Here is a 19,169-nt window from a genome sequence, read left to right on the forward strand (position 1 = left end):
GCCCCGCATTTTCTGATGGCAGCTATCTCTTCAGTGGCCAACTCCCCCACTAGTCCCTGCACCTTACATATCACACCCTCTTTATTATAACTGCAGTAAGTATTGCAAAGGCTGTCCTTACTGAATTAGGCCCTATGTACCATGTAATAAAAGTGCTGTCACTTTCACCATTGCAGCACTTGTTTTCACTACACGTTAACTCACCCACTTGCAAACCAGCTCAGAAAATAACTGGCTGTCTGACAGCTGCCGCACCTATGCACACAGGAAAATGTCATACACTATGGGGGTAATTCCAAGTTGATCGCAGCAGGAAATTTTTTAGCAGTTGGCCAAAACCATGTGCACTGCAGGGGGTGCAGATATAACATGTGCAGAGAGAGTTAGATTTGGGTGGGTTATAGTGTTTCTGTGCAGGGTAAATACTGGCTGCTTTACTTTTACACTGCAATTTAGATTGCAGATTTAACTCACCACACCCAAATCTAACTCTTTCTGCACATGTTACATCTGCCCCCCCTGCAGTGCACATGGGAGGTCATTCCGAGTTGTTCGCTCGCAAGCGGATTTTAGCAGTATTGCACACGCTAAGCCGCCGCCTAATGGGAGTGAATCTTAGCATCTTAAAATTGCGAACGAAGTATTCGCAATATTGCGATTACACACCTCGTAGCAGTTTCTGAGTAGCTCCAGACTTACTCGGCATCTGCGATCATTTCAGTGCTTGTTGTTCCTGGTTTGACGTCACAAACACACCCAGCGTTCGCCCAGACACTCCCCCGTTTCTCCGGCCACTCCTGCGTTTTTTCCGGAAACGGTAGCGTTTTTTCCCACACGCCCATAAAACGGCCTGTTTCCGCCCAGTAACACCCATTTCCTGTCAATCACATTACGATCGCCAGAACGATGAAAAAGCCATGAGTAAAATTCCTAACTGCATAGCAAATTTACTTGGCGCAGTCGCAGTGCGGACATTGCGCATGCGCATTAAGCGTAAAATCGCTGCGATGCGAAGATTTTTACCGAGCGAACAACTCGGAATGACCTCCATGGTTTTGCCCAACTGATAAAAAATTTCCTGCTGCGATCAACTTGGAATTACCCCCTATATGCACCAATCAGTGGTTGCAGAGACTAAAGAGCAAAATGTGACACCTGCCTGCGTGGCTTCTTTTCACTGTTTCATGGCAGGCTAATTCTGTTTCTCTTTCTTACTTTCCATCAGCAGTACATTTGGTATCCGTTCAGATGGTCGACCATGTTATGGTCGACAGTCATTAGGTCGACCACTATTGGTCGACATTGACATGGTCGACATGGACACATGGTCGACACATGAAAGGTCGACACATGAAAATGTCGACATGAGTTTTTTAACTTTTTTCTTTTGGGGAACTTTTCCATACTTTACGATCCACGTGGACTACGATTGGAACGGTAATCTGTGCCGAGCGAAGCGGTAGCGGAGCGAAGGCACCATGCCCAAAGCATGGTGAGCAAAGCGAGCCATGTGAGGGGACGCGGTGCACTAATTGGGGTTCCCAGTCACTTTACGCAAAAAACAACACCAAAAAAAGTTAAAAAACTCATGTCGACCTTTTCATGTGTCGACCATTTTCATGTGTCGTCCATTTTCATGTGTCGACCATGTGTCCATGTCGACCAATAGTGGTCAACCTAATGACTGTCGACCATAACATGGTCGACCATTCATACCGGAACCGTACATTCAAGGGAATAGCTACCATAGGTGCAGGGAGTGCAGCTGCTATGGGGCCCAGAGCTGAGAGGGGCCACCGTCCCTGTCACAGTTACATGTGTTATATACAGGGTGTAGCTACCATAGGTGCAGGGAGTGTAGCTGCTATGGGGCCCAGAATTGTTGGCTAGCATATATCACTGAGGGACTATTGGCTAGCATATATCACTGAGGGACCATTGGCTAATATATATCACTGAGGGACCATTGGCTAGCATATATCACTGAGGGACTGTTGGCTAGTATATATCACTGATGGACTATTAGCTAGCATATATCACTGAGGAACTGTTGGCTAGCATATATCACTGAAGGACTTTTGGCTAGCATATATCACTGAAGGACTATTGGCTAGCATATATCACTGAGGGACTATTGGCTAACATACATCACTGAGGGACTATTGGCTAACATATATCTCTGGGAGACTATTGGCTAGCATATATCACTTAAGGACTATTGGCTAGCATATATCACTGAGAGACTATTGGCTAGCATATATCACTGAGGGACTATTGGCTAGCATATATCACTGAAGGACTATTGGCTAACATTTATCACTGAAGATCTACACTGCCTAAATAGACAGTCAATAGGTAGAAACCATATTATCGACATGCATTAAGTCGACAGGGTCAAAAGGTGACAGGTTGATAGTGGTTAAGGTCAACAGGTACAAAAGGTCGACAGGGTCAAAAAGTTGACATAACAATGGTTAACACATAAATGGTCAACACATTTGTTTCGGGGGAAGGGGGAGTTTGCCACTTCTTGTATATTTCATGATCTGTGACCACCATCAGTAGTAACATAGACCCTTGTCACGGACAAGGCTACTATTCCCAATTATAGTCCACGTAGATAGTAAATAAAACAAATGTTGGGAAAACATGTGAAAACCACAAAAAACATATGTCGAGCATTTGTGTGTCAACCATTGTCATGTCAACCTTTTGACCCTGCTGACCTTTTGCACCTGTCAACCATATGATGTATACTTATTGACTGAATAGACAGTGTAGATCTATCATCCAGATACCCAGTAAGTGATAGATATGCTTTATATAATGACAATGTCCATTCATTGTGACTTCTGTGTATTGCAGCTGGTGGACACCAGGCTTCCCCAGCAAATAACCCTTCAGCCTCAGACGGAAACAGCTATCCGCAACCTCGGCCTCTCCGGAGTTCCTGTTGACCTCATAAAAAACAACCAAGCCATCAACTCCGATTATACAGGAAGTAACTACCACAAGGGCCACCTAAACCCCAACGCTGACCACCCTGATGGGCCCGGGCAACTGGTCACCTATACCCTGACCAACGTAGCGCCCATGTATGGGTCCCTGAACAGCGGAGCTTGGCGGGCCAATGAGAAGAGAGTGAAGGATATTGCAGCCACCTGTGGCAGGATGTACGTGATAACCGGTGCGGTGCCAGGAAACAACTGGATTGCGGTCAACGGCGTCCAAAGAGTCAACATTCCCAGTCACATCTGGAGCGCCTTCTGCTGCCTGAACAACAACAACCAGCCAATCAGAGCCGAAGGGTCCCTGGCACCAAATAATGCCAACACGGTAGAGTCTGGAATCACTATTGCCAACCTGCAGACCAAGTTGAGATCCCTTCTGGGAGTCAGCGTGACGCTGTTCCAAAACAACTGCAGTTAAAGTGTGCAATGTCTGCTCAATAAATCTTCTTCCAATATTGTGAGTGGAATTATTTCCAGTTTTCATGCTATGGTCGCAGAGGTTATGGATTATGAGTTGGAATATGTTACCCTCTTCCCCCAGTAGGCCAGTGTTTCACTGAATAGTCTAATTATAATACGAGTATATACTATACATATATGACATATAATGTGTATATGTAATGGAAAATAGTACAGAAAGTGACAGTGTGTGCGAGGTCACCAGTATGTCAGTGTGTTGCACTGTGTCAGTCAGCCTGTATAGATGATATATAGCGTGTGTATACAGAATGTGTATGTATAGATGATATATATAGCGTGTGTATACAGAATGGTTATGTATAGATGATGCCGTATAATAATACAGCATAGTATACAGTAAGAGTCAGTGACGTGTGTGTCAGTCAGTCTGTATAGATGATATACAGTATAATGTGTATATAGAGAATGTATGTGTGTATACTGTAGATGATGGCATTTAACAGTATACAGAATAGTATACAGGGTCAGTGGCGTGTGTGTGTGTGTGTGTGTGTGTGTGTGTGTGTGTGTGTGTGTGTGTGTGTGTGTGTGTGATGCTATATAATCAGGGCCATTTTTCTGGCGGAACAGTTCGGAACGCCGTTCCTAAAGCTCTTTTGAAAAATTAAGTCATCAGGAATGGCGTTCCGGGACCTCCCGCCATACATGTGCTGTGAAAACATAGCACATGCACGCTATGGAGTATATAACCTATAAGCATTGGCTGAGTTACTGTGCGGATCATTTGCAAGGCTTTGCAGCTGAGGGACTACATGCCAGGCTTGTGGGCATCACAAAGTTCCTGGACCCCACCGTCGTGATCTCCCAACTCTTTCTAGTTTTGGCTCTGGCTCATGCAACCTTGGGCAAAGTGAGCTCAAACTTCAATATCTAATGTGGTCAGTTCTACGTTAATATGCCCCCCCTTTAGGACTCACCAGTCTGCCAGGTTCCTCCACCAGTATCTGCCAGATGTATGAGAACTACAACAATCCTTTCTTTACATTGCTGGAACAAAAGGGTTAACGATACCCTCTGTACTCTGCCTATATCCTGGATAGCCGACCTGGGGAAGTCACAGGAGCCAGTCAGACCTTTCGACTAGAGCCGCAGGTGAGTTGAGTTGACATCTATCATGTGCAACACATATGAACACACAGCTCTTAGTTCATGCAACATAGTCCAAGCGGATCTTCTCTCGCACAGTAGTTTTCAATACAGACTCTTCTCTAACTTCAAAATCTGTTTAGTTATTTACAGCATTCACACCATTACTAAAATACTGAACCATGGTGGAAAGTTGGATCATGGCCAATACCCTTTTGTATATCACCACATATCACAGCTACAAAACTGATGAATGGCAAAATAAATCCACAGCTTTTATTTGTTAACTCATTTTGAATGATGGCACCAAAACATCAGGCAAGTCCCAGGACACCTGTGCAGGGGCCCTCTAAAGTTTAATCTGGTCCCAACTGGGTATGGGTCATTAGGTCCACCACACTTACGTTGACAGTCATTAGGTCGAACACTATTGGTCACTAGGTCGACACTGTCATCAGGTCCACGTGAACAAGGTCAACAATAAAAAAAGGTTGACATGAGGTGTTTTTTTTTTTACTTTTTTTGGTGTCGTTTTCTGCGTAAAGTGAAGGGGAAACCCAATTAGTGCACCATGTCCCCTCGAATGGCTCGCTTCACTCACCATGCTTCGGGCAAGGTGCCAGGTTGCTATTCCCAATCGTAGTCCAGGTGGATCGTAAAGCATGTCGACCAATAGTGGTTGACCTGATGACTGTCGACCTAAGTGTGTTCGCCCTAATGACCATATCCCTTCCCACTCATGACCTTAAACAGGACCTCCCCACAAGGGTGGTGTCCTGTTGACCATTCAGTCATCCCATTGAATGTCCTAGCTACTATTTATGGCCGCAACGCATCAATAACTGTCAGCAACTTAAAATACCTGTTAGTAAACATGTCAGGACATTGAACTCTTTGGGGTATATTCAATAACTGTCGAAAGCTGCCGTCTTGTCGGAAAGACGGCAGCTTCCTACAGTTTTAGGGCGGAAGGGGTTCCGACCTATTCAATACAACCCCATTTATTCCGACAAGTCTGGGAACCCGACTTGTCGGAATGCTGTCGGAATGCACGGTGATCGGCGGCTTCACCCCCCGATCAGCGTGCATTGTCGGAAGCGGGGCCAAACCCGACAGGTTTTAGCCCCGCTTCCGATAATCTCAATCTGACTTTAAAAAAATCCGGATTGAGATGAGGGAGCTGAGAGCAGGAGACGGGGGAGCAGCGGTGAGAGCAGGAACCCAGCAGCAGCGTCCACCCAGCTCCAGCAAGCGAGGTCCCGCTTGCTGGAGCCGGGTGGATGCTTCCGTGAGCCTCCTGTTGTTACGCTGCTGTAGCCGCTGCTCCCCCGTCTCCTCCTCTCCTTCCCCGTCCGCTGCATCTCCTCCGCTGCTCTCCCCCCGGCACCACAGACATCACCTCCTCCCGGCACCGCAGACAGCTCCCTTCCCCCGATGCCACTGACAGCTCCTCCTGCTGCTGACAGCAGCAGCAGCAGGACAGGACAACGGGAGCGGGCAAATCCGACAGTCGGATATGCCCGCTCTTTTGAATAGGGGTTGTCGGGTTAATTCCGACAACTGCATGTCGGAATGGACCCGACTCTTATTGAATATACCCCATGGGCTGGGGAAAGTGTGGATGAGAGAATTAGATGTTCAGAGTGGTGAATAACTCCAGCCCTCTGCTCCATAGGATTAAGCTGTGAGCAGAATGACACTTTTTGTCCCATTCTGGAGATGACCCGGTGTCTGATACAGAAACCATTGCACATCAATTTATTTACCCTGGGGCATTGAGAAAGTACAAAGGACCTGGAGTAGGCAATGGAGCTTTAGTCACATTCCCAATATTGTGTTGCATGCCCCCTTCATGGTGGTATAGAATGTCCATATGGGTCCGATATGTATGACGGGTCAGGGCCACACACATTCCATTTGGCCATGCCGTCTTAAAGTAAGGAGCCAGGACCCTAACTGGCTCTCGCTCAGAATGTCTTCTTATATTAAAGTAGGAGGTGTTTTTGACCTAAATTGGTCATCCTTTTCCAGATAAACCAAAAGCAGGACAGGGATTAGCAAACACTGAATGGTTGAATTTATCACAGATTGCCAGCAAAAGTTATGTTGTTAATAAAACTAAAGAATCAGATCAGCAGGGACTAAACCCATATTCAAATGGATTCCCAGATCTGCAAACCTGTGCAAAGATTCATTTTTCACAGGCAGTTCCAAAGATCTTAACTAGAAAGACATGGGGCCGCAATATCATAAAATGACAGTTTTATTGCAACACATTAATAATGTACATAAAAGAGAATACAATACAATATAAAAAGCAAAATATAATATAAAAAACAAAATCTAAATGTAAAATAAAAATGAATGCAATAATCTATTACAGTTTTGTGGTATAATATAATTGATTATTGTTTTAATTTTTATTCTAAATATGGTACTTTTTTAAATATCATTTTTTCCTTGTTATATTGAATTTTATTATCTTTTATGTACAGTATATTATTAATTTGTTTTATTAAAACTGTCATTTTATGATACAGTATTGTGCTCCCATGTCTTTCCAGATAAGTACATATACATGTAACCTGGGAACTTTGTGGTCAGCGGTTGACCGAAAGTAACCTCACCGCTGACCGCAAAATTCCCACCATTGGTTACAATGGAGCGCATAGGCGCTACATTGTATCACTGCCGTGTGCTGCCTGACAGACACTACAGGAGCACACAGCCAATCAGGAGGGTGCCACGACATGGCGCTCCCTGATTGGCTGAAGGAACCCTCTTAGACAGAAGTAAGGGGGGGGTGAAAACATGGGGCCCCTTTCAGTGCGTGGTCAGGTGTTCGTTTTTTTATTTTGCAAAGTACGTGGATTACAAAGAGAACAGAAGAGGACCGATCTACACTGGATTATGTGAGTATAATTTTTCCAACAGGTACCCCATGGATTCTACATGGAGAAGAGGACCGACCCTCGTGTGAACATAGGTAAGTATGTATGTATGGAGGTGTGGATGTATGTAATAAACTTTTACTTTCAAGGTGTGTGTGTCCTGTTTTTATTGGGGTATTTTTTAGTAGTAGTACTACAGGTACCAGTGGGCCCGGTTTTCCTCCGCATGCTGGTACTTGTGGTTCTCCATGTACCAGCTTGCGGGGAGGCTTGCTGGGACTTGTAGTACTGCTACTAAAAACAATAATCAAATTTTGTCAAAAAGGCTATCAGCCCCCCATCCGCCGCCCTTGGATGGGGGGGGACAGCCTCGGGCTTCACCCCTGGCCCTTGGGTGGCTGGAGGGGAGGACCCCTTGATTGAAGGGGTCCCCACTCCTCCAGGGTACCCCGGCCAGGGGTGACTAGTTGGGTATGTAATGCCAGGGCCGCAGGGACCAATATAAAAGTGTCCCCCGGCTGTGGCATTATGTACCTTGCTAGTGGAGCCCAGTGCTGGTTTCAGAAATACGGGGGACTCCTACGCTTTTTGTCCCCCGTATTTTTGGAACCAGGACCAGGCACAGAGCCCGGTGCTGGTTGATTAAATATGGGGGAACCCCTGTCACTTTTTCCCCCGTATTTTTCAACCAGGACCGGCTCAAAGAGCCCGAGGCTGGTTTTGCTTAGGAGGGGGGACCCCACGCATTTTTTACATTTTTTTTAACAATGTTTACATTTTTACAAAAGGTGCACAATGAAGCCCAGTACGGATCTCACAGATCCGGACGAGATTCATTGTGTTAAAGTCGGCAGTGTTTTACAATTCACTCCCATAAAACACTGCCAAAAAATACGAATGACATCGACATCGGTAAATACGAAAATGCAGAATACGACAGCTTAGTAAATTAGTCGTAATAAATTCAAAAAGTTGCAAATTTACACTTTCGATGTCATTCGTGTTTGAACTTTAACCTCATTCGGAAAAATATGAATTTTAGTAAATATACCCCTAAGTGAGTGAAGGAACAAGACCTTTTAGTGACATCTGGAGGATATTTCTGGCATAACTTCAGTCATCACACACATAGGAAAAGATTGTTTATTCTCAATGGATACAAAACAGTAACATTACTGTCAAGGGAAACTACTTGGATACAAGTAATACTTAAAAAAACGATACAGGTTGTTTCCATTATACTGCCAGGATTACAAATATTATTCAGGAGCAAGTAATTTAGGGGGTAATTCCAAGATGATCGCAGCAGGATTTTTTATAGCAACTGGGCAAAACCATGTGCACTGCAGGGGAGGCAGATATAACATGTGCAGAGAGAGTTAGATTTGGGTGGGTTATTTTATTTCTGTGCAGGGTAAATACTGGCTGCTTTATTTTTACACTGCAAATTAGATTGCAGATTGAACACACCACACCCAAATCTAACTCTCTCTGCACATGTTATATCTGTATCCCCTGCAGTGCACATGGGTGGTCATTCCGAGTTGTTCACTCGGTAGATTTCCTCGCATCGCAGCGATTTTCCGCTTAGTGCGCATGCGCAATGTCCGCACTGCGACTGTGCCAAGTAAATTTGCTATGCAGTTAGGAATTTTACTCACAGCTTTACGAGGTTTTTTCTTCGTTCTGGTGATCGTAGTGTGATTGACAGGAAGTGGGTGTTTCTGGGCGGAAACAGGCCGTTTTATGGGTGTGTGCGAAAAAATGCTACCGTTTCTGGGAAAAACGCGGGAGTGGCTGGAGAAACGGAGGAGTGTCTGGGCGAACGCTGGGTGTGTTTGTGACGTCAAACCAGGAACGACAAGCACTGAACTGATCGCAGATGCAGAGTAAGTCTGGAGCTACTCAGAAACTGCTAAGAGGTGTGTATTCGCAATTTTGAGAATCTTTCGTTCGCAATTATTTTACTATGCTAAGATTCACTCCCAGTAGGCGGCGGCTTAGCCTGTGCAAAGCTGCTAAAAGCAGCTTGCGAGCGAACAACTCGGAATGAGGGCCATGGTTTTGCCCAGATGCTATCAAAAATCCTGCTGCGATCAACTTGGAATTACCCCCTTAGTCCATTGTTGACTCATTAACTCTAAAGATATATATATATATATATATATATATATATATCCAATAATAAAAGTCAGATTATTGGAGGATGGGAGGCAAGCTACATATATATGCATATATATAGAGACTCTAACTGAAGGACAGACTTTAATGGCCTATTGTACATGATATGTGGTATAGCTTTATATTATTATAAGTGAAGAGTCAAGAGTAGTATGGGATATTTACAGTAAGAAATACAATGAAAATGGTAGCAATGAGGCTTAATATATCAGATTACATAGGAGTATGAGTAACGCATATAGTGATGATATAAGGATGAAATAGTTAGATATACTTTCAGTGTGTTTACAATTAATAAGTATCTTATTTGCTGTATCTACACATATTTATAGTATTAAGGTACCTAGTTTCTAAACAAAGTCATTTACATGTATTATATGATATATGTTAATGTTCAGTAAACATGGTTATTTACCAGTAAATTTGACTTGTGTGAGCTTACCTGGATATCAAAAGAGGAGAGCCTTGGAACCGGATCACTTGAGGTAGTAGATATCCACACTTGTAAAACAATAAACACTACACATAAGGTTTCCCAAACTGATCCTATAACGTCAGTTACTACCTACCAAAAAGTTTGGGTGGAGGCACAAAAAGAAGGGCTACTGAGAAAATGAATTAAAAGGTAGCTGCTGAATTATATCCACATGGGATCCCGGACTGAAAAGGTAAAGTTCCCTGGGGAATACTGGTGTAGGCAAACCTACGTTGAAATGAATAAAAAACCAACATTTTATTTGTTATGAAAATAGCTCAGAATCCTTCAGACCGTATGGGGGGAATGATTCTAAACTATTTTCATAACAAAAAAAATGTTGGTTTTTATTAATTTCAACGTAGGTTTGCCTCCTGAATAGTTTTTAACATATATTTATTATATAGAGTGGTCTATTATAGTAATATCGTGGATGTTAAAATTGAATGGTTGTACCGCACTTGATGGGGCATCAGGTCGTTGAAGGGGTTTAAATAGATCTCACATGCAGACTGAGTTTTGCTTCTGATAAAGCTAGGTGACCGTGCCTAGGGAAACGCGTTAAGTGCCAAGCTCCTATCACCACATCTTTTCCACTGCATGAGGATCCAGATATGGACTTTTGAATTCATTCCCATTTGGAATTTTTCCTGTGGGACTGCACCAGCTTTAAAGCATTGATTGGAGAGATCCAGCCATTTGCCTTATCATCACAGTTTGCCTGCTGTTAATTCTCAAGCACCTGGAAGGCGCCATCGCCAGCTATATTTAACACTAATATTCCCCAGGGAACTTCAACCAGCACCAGTTTATTCTTTTCTTTTGCACTATTGTTCTTCTCATTGGGACTGAGAATCCCTTACTGGCAGCAATGACAGCACGTCTGGGTCCTGTGTTTCTTTTGACCCTGTCATCCGCATGTATGTTGACCATATGGGGGTGACCTAATGACTATCTAGACAGTGTTGAGTCTTCTGAACCACACCAGAACATTCAGGGTCTGATTCAGCAATGTATGAAAACCCGATTGCAGTGTATGCAATGAGAGTCATACACCCCTTAGAGCTGCAGTGGGCCATTTGGGGGTAGGGCAGGGGCCGTGATGGCGAGTGTTCCACAACACAGGGTATGCATCTGCTGCATGATTACAAGTAACCTTCTCAGATGTCCGATGTTCTCATAGATGATCCGATGTTGTATCCTCGGACACAGCAGCGGGTCAGAGAGGGTATTAATGTAGGACGCTGTTCTGGGAGATAGCCGGCCACTTACTTGGTGTCAGTAGACTACATGGTGCTGCATACAGAAAGATTGTCTCATTTTTGCACCATGCTTTCTACTTTCAAAAGAGTTATGATGATTCCTTACTTTGTAAAATGTTTTAGAAACAAGACTGCAACAATTGCTGACCTTATTGAATCTGCAGATCTAACCTGTATTACAGAGACCTGGCAAGATGAAAATGCAGCACCTATATTGGAGGCTGCAGTACCAACAAACTACTCTGTCATAGACAACCCAAGACTGGATCGCAGGGGTGGCGGGGTGGCTATCTGCTTCAAAAAAGAACTTAAACTTTGGGTCCACCCTATTGAAACTACTCGCTCAGTTGAGTGCATTGCTGCCCGGAGTTCGACAGGATTAGGTTTCAGAGTACTTCTCATTTACCGGCCACCTGGAGATGGAAAGATATGTCTACAAGAAATTGCAGACACTGTTGCGGGCCTGATTCTGGAACATCAAAGATGGCTCATCCTCGGGGATTTCAATGCATGGGTGGATGATGAGCTCTTACGCCTTGGCCAAGACCTCCTGTGCACAATGAATGGTCTGGGCTTCACACAGGTCATTCCCTCTGCCACACATAAAAGTGGTCACACTCTGGACCTTGTCTTTCAGATTGGATTAGAAGTCACTGACCTAAAAATAAACCCAGTCATCTTGTCAGACCACTACTCCCTCTGGTTCTCAGTTGCAACCCCTCAATTAAGATCTCTGCCCGTGGAGTTGACCAGGTATCGTCCAAGGAGGGGTATGACTCCCCAGGCTCTTACAGCAAATCAGGATCTCACTGCTATACTGGGTACCTGTGAAGATCCCTGTTCCCTAGTCCATTATTATAATAGGGATGTTATGGCTTGCTATTGATATTATCGCCCCTGTGCGTTTAAGACCTCGTAAACCACAACGTCAAGCTCCATGGTTCGACAACAGTGTTAGTGAGCTCAAGAAAAGGGGGCGTAGACTGGAAAAAGGATGGAGGAAGACTAACCTAGTGGATGACAAAATAAATCTAATAAAGCATAACGAAGAATATCAATCGACAATCACTCGTAAGAAATCACAGTTCCTGTCAAATGAGATCACGGCAGCAAACAATAGGCCAGCTCAACTTTTCCGCACAGTGGAGATGCTTTGCAAGCCAGCATGCCTGCAGACTGATGAGACCCTTTCCCAGGCAAGATGCAATGAGTTTGCAAACTTCTTTGCAGATAAAATATCCACCATCCGGGCTGGAATCTCCACAGGGCCATCAAAGGAGTGCCAAACTACAAAGCCTGCCAATATAAGCTACCTGCCTTCATGGACCAGCTTTGATCCAGTGGATGTAAAGGACACTGCTGAAATTGCTCGGATTTTGCGTCCCACCACCTGTGATCTGGACCCAGTCTGAACCAAGCTTCTAATAGGTTGTATGGATATAATTGGTCCTGTCTTTACAAAAATTGTTCAATGCTCTTTGCAGACAGGCATTTTTCCTGGACCCCTAAAGGAAGCAATTGTTAGACCGCTTCTTAAAAAACCTAATTTAGATCCCGACTGCATGACCAACTACAGACCGGTATCAAACCTTCCCTTCCTATGAAAGGTTATTGAGAAAGTCGTTGCAAATCAACTGGAAACCCGCCTAACAACCCATGATATTTATGATCCATTTCAATCAGGATTCAGGAGAAGACATAGCACTGAAACAGCCTGGTGTGTGTGTTAAATGATCTTCTGATGGCAAAAGACAGAGGTGACTGTTCAATATTAATCCTTCTGGATCTCTCGGCAGCATTTGATACCGTGGAACATGGGCTTCTGATTGAGCGACTGATACATTTCTGTGGTGGCACAGTCCTAAGCTGGTTCAAATAATTTCTCACAGGCAGGTCACAGAGACTATCATCTGGATTACACTCATCACCACCAGTGCCATTGCCATGTGGTGTCCCACAAGGTTCTATACTATCCCCCATGCTTTTTGCAGTATACATGCTCCCATTGGGCAAAATAATCAGGCGCCATGGCCTGGTCTACCACTGCTATGCAGATGATACACAACTGTACTTGTCCTTAGCTCCGGGCACTGATAACCCAATAGCAACCCTAAATGGCTGTCTAGCTGAACTACAGGAGTGGATGAGCGCCAGTTGGCTGCGACTGAACCAAAATAAAACAGAGGTCCTTATGATACGACTGCAACATCAAAGGACAAGACTGCAGCATAGCCAACCAACTGGACTTACACTCAGGGATTCAAAATTAAAGACCAGTGATCGTGTGCGGAATCTTGGCGTTGTCCTGGATGGTGGCTTGACACTTAACCATCAGATATCAGCCACAATCAAATCCTCATTCTTTCACCTGAGGAACATAGCCAGAATCAAGCAATTCCCTGAGATGATATGCCAAAAGTCATACATGCATTTGTATCATCTCGTTTAGACTACTGTAATGCCCTCTACCTTGGTCTACCAGCAAAAGAATTGCAGCACTTACAGCTGGTGAAAAACACAGCTGCCAGGCTATTAACCAACCAGCCCCGTTCTAGCCACATAACACCCATTCTCTACTCCTTTCACTGGCTGCCTGTACGATGGTGAATCATCTTCAAGATTGGCTTACTGAGTTTCAAAGCATTACATGACCAAGGCCCAAGGTACCTGAAACAGCTTCTGACCCCATACTGCCCCACTCGATTACTGCGATCTGTAGATGAAGGACTTTTAGCAGTACCTGGAATCTACCGTAATTCATCTGGGGGTCGAGCTTTTAGTCATGCGGCTCCGACTCTATGGAACTCACTTCCCCGCACAGTGCGAGAGGCCCCAACTATAGAATCCTTCAAAAGTAGACTCAAGACTTTTCTGTTTACTCAAGCATTTCCATAATGTTCCTTTTAGTATCTTCATGCTTCTGCATTTTATGAAAATGTACTTCATTATTTTCTGTACTATATTATGCTATGTATCTGTTAAGCGCCTTGAGTCCTATTGGAGAAAGAGTGCTATATAAATAAAATTATTATTATTATTATTATTATTATTATATTTTATTTATTTTCAGACATTGCTACCCTGGAGTTTACAACCTTAAGCTGTGTACACACTGGACAATATATCGGGCGTTCAACTAAATGGCAGATATATCGTGGAGGCGTTGGTGGTTGTGTGTCCCCAATGTTTCTGTGATCAACACTGTGATATCGTGTCAGCCCTGCAGCACAGTTGATGACCATTATATCTGCAGATATATCGGCACATCGAGCTGTGTGTACGGGCGATCTGCAAACCGCCCATACACTTGCTGCAGAGGCCGCCGGTGACCGACATCACAACTGGGCGGGCACATATCAATGCCCGCCCAGCTGTGACGTCACATACAGCACATCGGGCCGACAATCGGTAAGTGAGTCCAGTATTACTTACAGGTAGACCTGCACACCCCACCCATGACATAAAAATATATCTATAACATTTCAGACACCATTTGCACAAATGGTCAATGTTTTTTTTAACAGTTTATGCACCTAAGTTGCTAAAGTCACACAGCACATGGGTCCCACACGGTGAATGCACAGAGCTGCAGTTGTCATTGGGACATATGCCACGGTATGTAGTGAAGACCAAGTTCAACGGCCCTACGGATTGCCGGTCGAACTCTGACTCACACAGCCACCGAGGTAGGACTTCATTACATCCCGGCCATGGTATGAGAAATATATTGTAAATGTATCTAGCATTTCCAGGTGGTGACCAGAAGGTGGCTTTTTAGATGCACAGAGATACAACGTCTTATGGGCATGAAATTGCTGTGGGCATGTCACTTGTTTGAAGTTGGATGTTAATCGCTCGTATTGAAGGCCACACTCTGACAGAGAATCTGCACCCAGCTAGCACGGGGCTCTTACAAGTTTTGATGGTGCGTCCACTGGCTGCGTCTAAATGCACACCAAGGGTGATTGTTGGTCTAAAGATGCATTCCAGTATCTGCAGCTTCAGATGCATGATTTTACACCAGGGAAGGGGATTTACTAGCTTTAGCAACTACGGCAATAGGCGCTAAAGTGGTCAGCAGCATGCCACTGAGTCAGTTCCACAGGGCTATATCTGCTAGGTGAAAGCCACTGATTTCAGGTGGTTTTGGCTGCGGGATTTAAAACGCCAATATTGAATGCAACACCAGTGTATACAGTGCCAAATGAAAGACAAGAGACTGATTAAATTGTAAATTCCAGCATAATAAGTAGCTAGAGCATGCATATGTAATAAGTCATTCTCGCATTGTTTGTTTTACAGGTGAAAATGTGCAAGCCCCTTCTGTAACCCTCATGAGCAGTGCGGAATCTCTGGACAGTTCCAATCTTATCCATATCGCATGTTTGGTAACTGGTTTTTATCCCCCAGTTATAGAGGTTACATGGAAGGTGGATGGACAAACAGCCCCAGGAGACATTATTGCAGGACCTACTCAGTCAGAAGAAGGTGATACTTATTCCATGATCAGCATTTTGGATCTTTCGTCACACCCCTGGAAGAATGCCTCATCTCTTTCATGTGAAGTACGCCATGATTCCTCAAGGACTAACATCACAAAAGACTTCTCTGATTGTCACAGACGCACATAGAAGCTGTTATGTTATGTTATTAGGCTGTTGATACATAGTTACCCTCTGGACTTAAAATATGTGATCACTACGTGATGTGGCAAGATATGATACAGAGTTACCTGCATCATCTACAGCAGGGCCGAAACTAGGGGGGGGGGCTAGGGGGGCAGGCGACCTGGGCGCCAGATTGGAGGGGGCGCCGAGACCCCCTAACACCCGCCACGCGCAGCACTTACTTTTAAACCCCCTTCTCCAGAGTGCCCAGCTCAGGGGGCGGGGTTTCGTGGAATGACGCGATTGCATCGTGACGTCACGGCGCAAACGCGTCATTCCACGAAACCCCGCCGGAGGAGGGAGAAGGGGGAGCCCGGAGCCGCGCAGACGAGGAGGGAGAGGCGGCTGAAGAGCGGCGAGAACCGCTTCAAATGTAAGTCAGCCCCTCTCCCTTCCTCTCTCTCTCTCTCTCCCTCCACCACCTGCCGCAATGTGTAAAATGGGGACCTGTGCCTGCCACTATGTGTAAAATGGGGACGTGTGCCTGCCGCTATGTGTAAAATGGGGACCTGTGCCTGCCGCTATGTGTAAAATGGGGACGTGTGCCTGCCGCTATGTGTAAAATGGGGACACTTGCCAGCGTACTGTGTAAAATGGGGACCTGTGCCTGCCGCAATGTGTAAAATGGGGACACTTGCCAGCGTACTGTGTAAAATGGGGACCTGTGCCTGCCGCTATGTGTAAAATGGGGACACTTGCCAGCGTACTGTGTAAAATGGGGACCTGTGCCTGCCGCAATGTGCAAAATGGGGACCTGTGCCTGCCGCTATGTGTAAAATGGGGACACTTGCCAGCGTACTGTGTAAAATGGGGACCTGTGCCTGCCGCAATGTGCAAAATGGGGACCTGTGCCTGCCGCAATGTGCAAAATGGGGACCTGTGCCTGCCGCAATGTGTAAAATGGGGACACTTGCCAGCGTACTGTGTAAAATGGGGACCTGTGCCTGCCGCTATGTGTAAAATGGGGACACTTGCCAGCGTACTGTGTAAAATGGGGACCTGTGCCTGCCGCAATGTGTAAAATGGGGACACTTGCCAGCGTACTGTGTAAAATGGGGACCTGTGCCTGCCGCTATGTGTAAAATGGGGACACTTGCCAGCGTACTGTGTAAAATGGGGACCTGTGCCTGCCGCAATGTGTAAAATGGGGACACTTTTTCCTGCCGCAATGTGTAAAATGGGGACACTTTTTCCTGCCGCAATGTGTAAAATGGGGACACCTGTCTGCCGCAATGTGTAAAATGGGGAATGGGGACACTTGCCTGTCGTACTGTGTAAAATGGGGACACTTTTTCCTGGATATGAAATTTATGTTAGAAAAGGCAGTTTTTCAGGTAAAAAAGTTCTGAAAGAGATAGATAGATATATATATATATATATATATATATATAATATTTTTATTAATTTATTTTTTATTTTTTTTATTTTATTTTATTATTTTTATTTATTTATTGTAAAATATATATATATTTTTTGCGGGGGGGGGGTCAAATGACTACCTTGCCCCGGGTGACAAAAATCCTAGTTTCGGCCCTGTCTACAGTTCCCTTTTTCTGTTAAGTAGTGTGTCGCTATAGAAGAGTTGATTTCTATAAATGACTAGCCAGCTATTAGTAGAGTACATTATAAACTGTGGGTAGCGCTATGGGCACAAATATCATCCTTCCAAAAATGTGTATGAATAAGAATATTGTAACACAATATTATATGAAAAGATTATAATTTGTGGTGTACTAATAATTGAATTCATTTCATATTTAATGAAGAATATTATTGTTAATAGTATTGTAGTGCACAAACATATTCTCTGTTTAATCATGGGGACTGTGAAATAGGTGTGCCCTGTTCTGTACTGTTTACAATATAAAGGAAATTTGAGACTAGAACATCGGACACGTGCATTTATATTTTTATCATCTACAGTAAAATAAATGTTATTTTGTTAAAGAAGTCTTGTGGTGTCAAACTTATAGTTGGTGCACTCATTGTCAATGACATCACATACTGATGTATATGTGCTGTAAATAGACAGAAATTTCAGTAATGTAAGTAGCCAATAAATCCACTATTTGTCCTTAATATATATCACAGCCTCTATATTCCTGAAATTAATACTATACATGAAACAACTGACCTGTGTATATTTCCCTACATACAGCATGTCAATTCTACTCTCCTTCACTTACAGTAGTAGGATAAAGAGGGAAATATATATATCCCTTTGCTGGTGGGTTTTTAATCACTGTATACTGCTGCACATCACTGGATGTTTTGTCCTCCATGCCACTGGATTATAAACCACTAAATTGCATGTGGTTTAAAGCAAATTTACACCACGTTATGGGTGGGCAGCAAACATGTACTTGAGTCCCAGCACTCAGATCAAAGCTAAGCAACATTTGCCATATCCTGTTTCCCCTGGTTTCTGGGTGCCAAGGTAACCAGGGTTAAAAGAAAAATGATCCCCCCCCACCCATAGTTTTAAGCAACTAACATGTGTCCCCAGCCTAAAAAAAAAATTGTGCCCACTTAATAGTAATATATTTTCCTCCTTAATAATGACATATAATAATATTGCCCACTTTCTACTGATAAATAATATTGCCCCCTTTGCAATGATGATTAATAAAATAGACCACTTATTTTACGAAATTAATATTTGCAGAATTTAAATATTAATAGCTAATGGCCCCACTTCATTTTTTCCATAGTGTACCCGCACGTCCCTGGTACAGTGGCATCACTAGAGGGGGGTCGCCCCTTGTGCCACCATCTGAGGGGTCATGGCTTTGTGGACACAAGTTCATGCCTCCTGTCGAGCGTGAGGAGTTTCCAATCCTCATTGGGTGTTACCAACCTCAATGACACCACTGGTAGTGTAGAGGATCCAGTACTTCCTTTCTTGACCTTTTCTTGATCTGAAGTAATCCAGTGGGTTTTAAACAAAAACTTTGAACAAATGATGGTAGTTTTACCAAGCAAATTAATTCAGTTTATATACTTTATAGCCCAGCAGGAATAGTGAATTTACATTAGCACACATGGAAAAGATTCTAGCACAATTTTATTGTACAAATAGCGAGGAATATATTTTAGGTTTAGATTTTTATTCCAAA

General features: G+C 44.0%; 2 protein-coding genes across 2 annotated transcripts in view; both read left to right on the forward strand.

Moving 5' to 3' along the window:
• Positions 1–3,441, forward strand: part of LOC134949722 (endonuclease domain-containing 1 protein-like) — a 29,660-nt gene extending 26,219 nt beyond the window's left edge. The window contains exon 2 of the mRNA XM_063938475.1: positions 2,866–3,441. Coding sequence (XP_063794545.1) covers positions 2,866–3,429 — 564 coding nt within the window. The 3' untranslated portion in view covers positions 3,430–3,441. The remainder of the gene's footprint in view (positions 1–2,865) is intronic.
• An 8,012-nt stretch (positions 3,442–11,453) lies between these two features.
• Positions 11,454–19,169, forward strand: part of LOC134949723 (endonuclease domain-containing 1 protein-like) — a 50,124-nt gene continuing 42,408 nt past the window's right edge. Inside the window, exons 1-2 of the mRNA XM_063938476.1 lie at positions 11,454–11,559; positions 15,689–15,874. Of these exons, the coding sequence (XP_063794546.1) occupies positions 11,454–11,559; positions 15,689–15,874 (292 nt within the window). The remainder of the gene's footprint in view (positions 11,560–15,688; positions 15,875–19,169) is intronic.

Source organism: Pseudophryne corroboree, chromosome 8 (assembly GCF_028390025.1).
Source record: "Pseudophryne corroboree isolate aPseCor3 chromosome 8, aPseCor3.hap2, whole genome shotgun sequence".
Lineage (NCBI taxonomy): Eukaryota > Metazoa > Chordata > Amphibia > Anura > Myobatrachidae > Pseudophryne > Pseudophryne corroboree.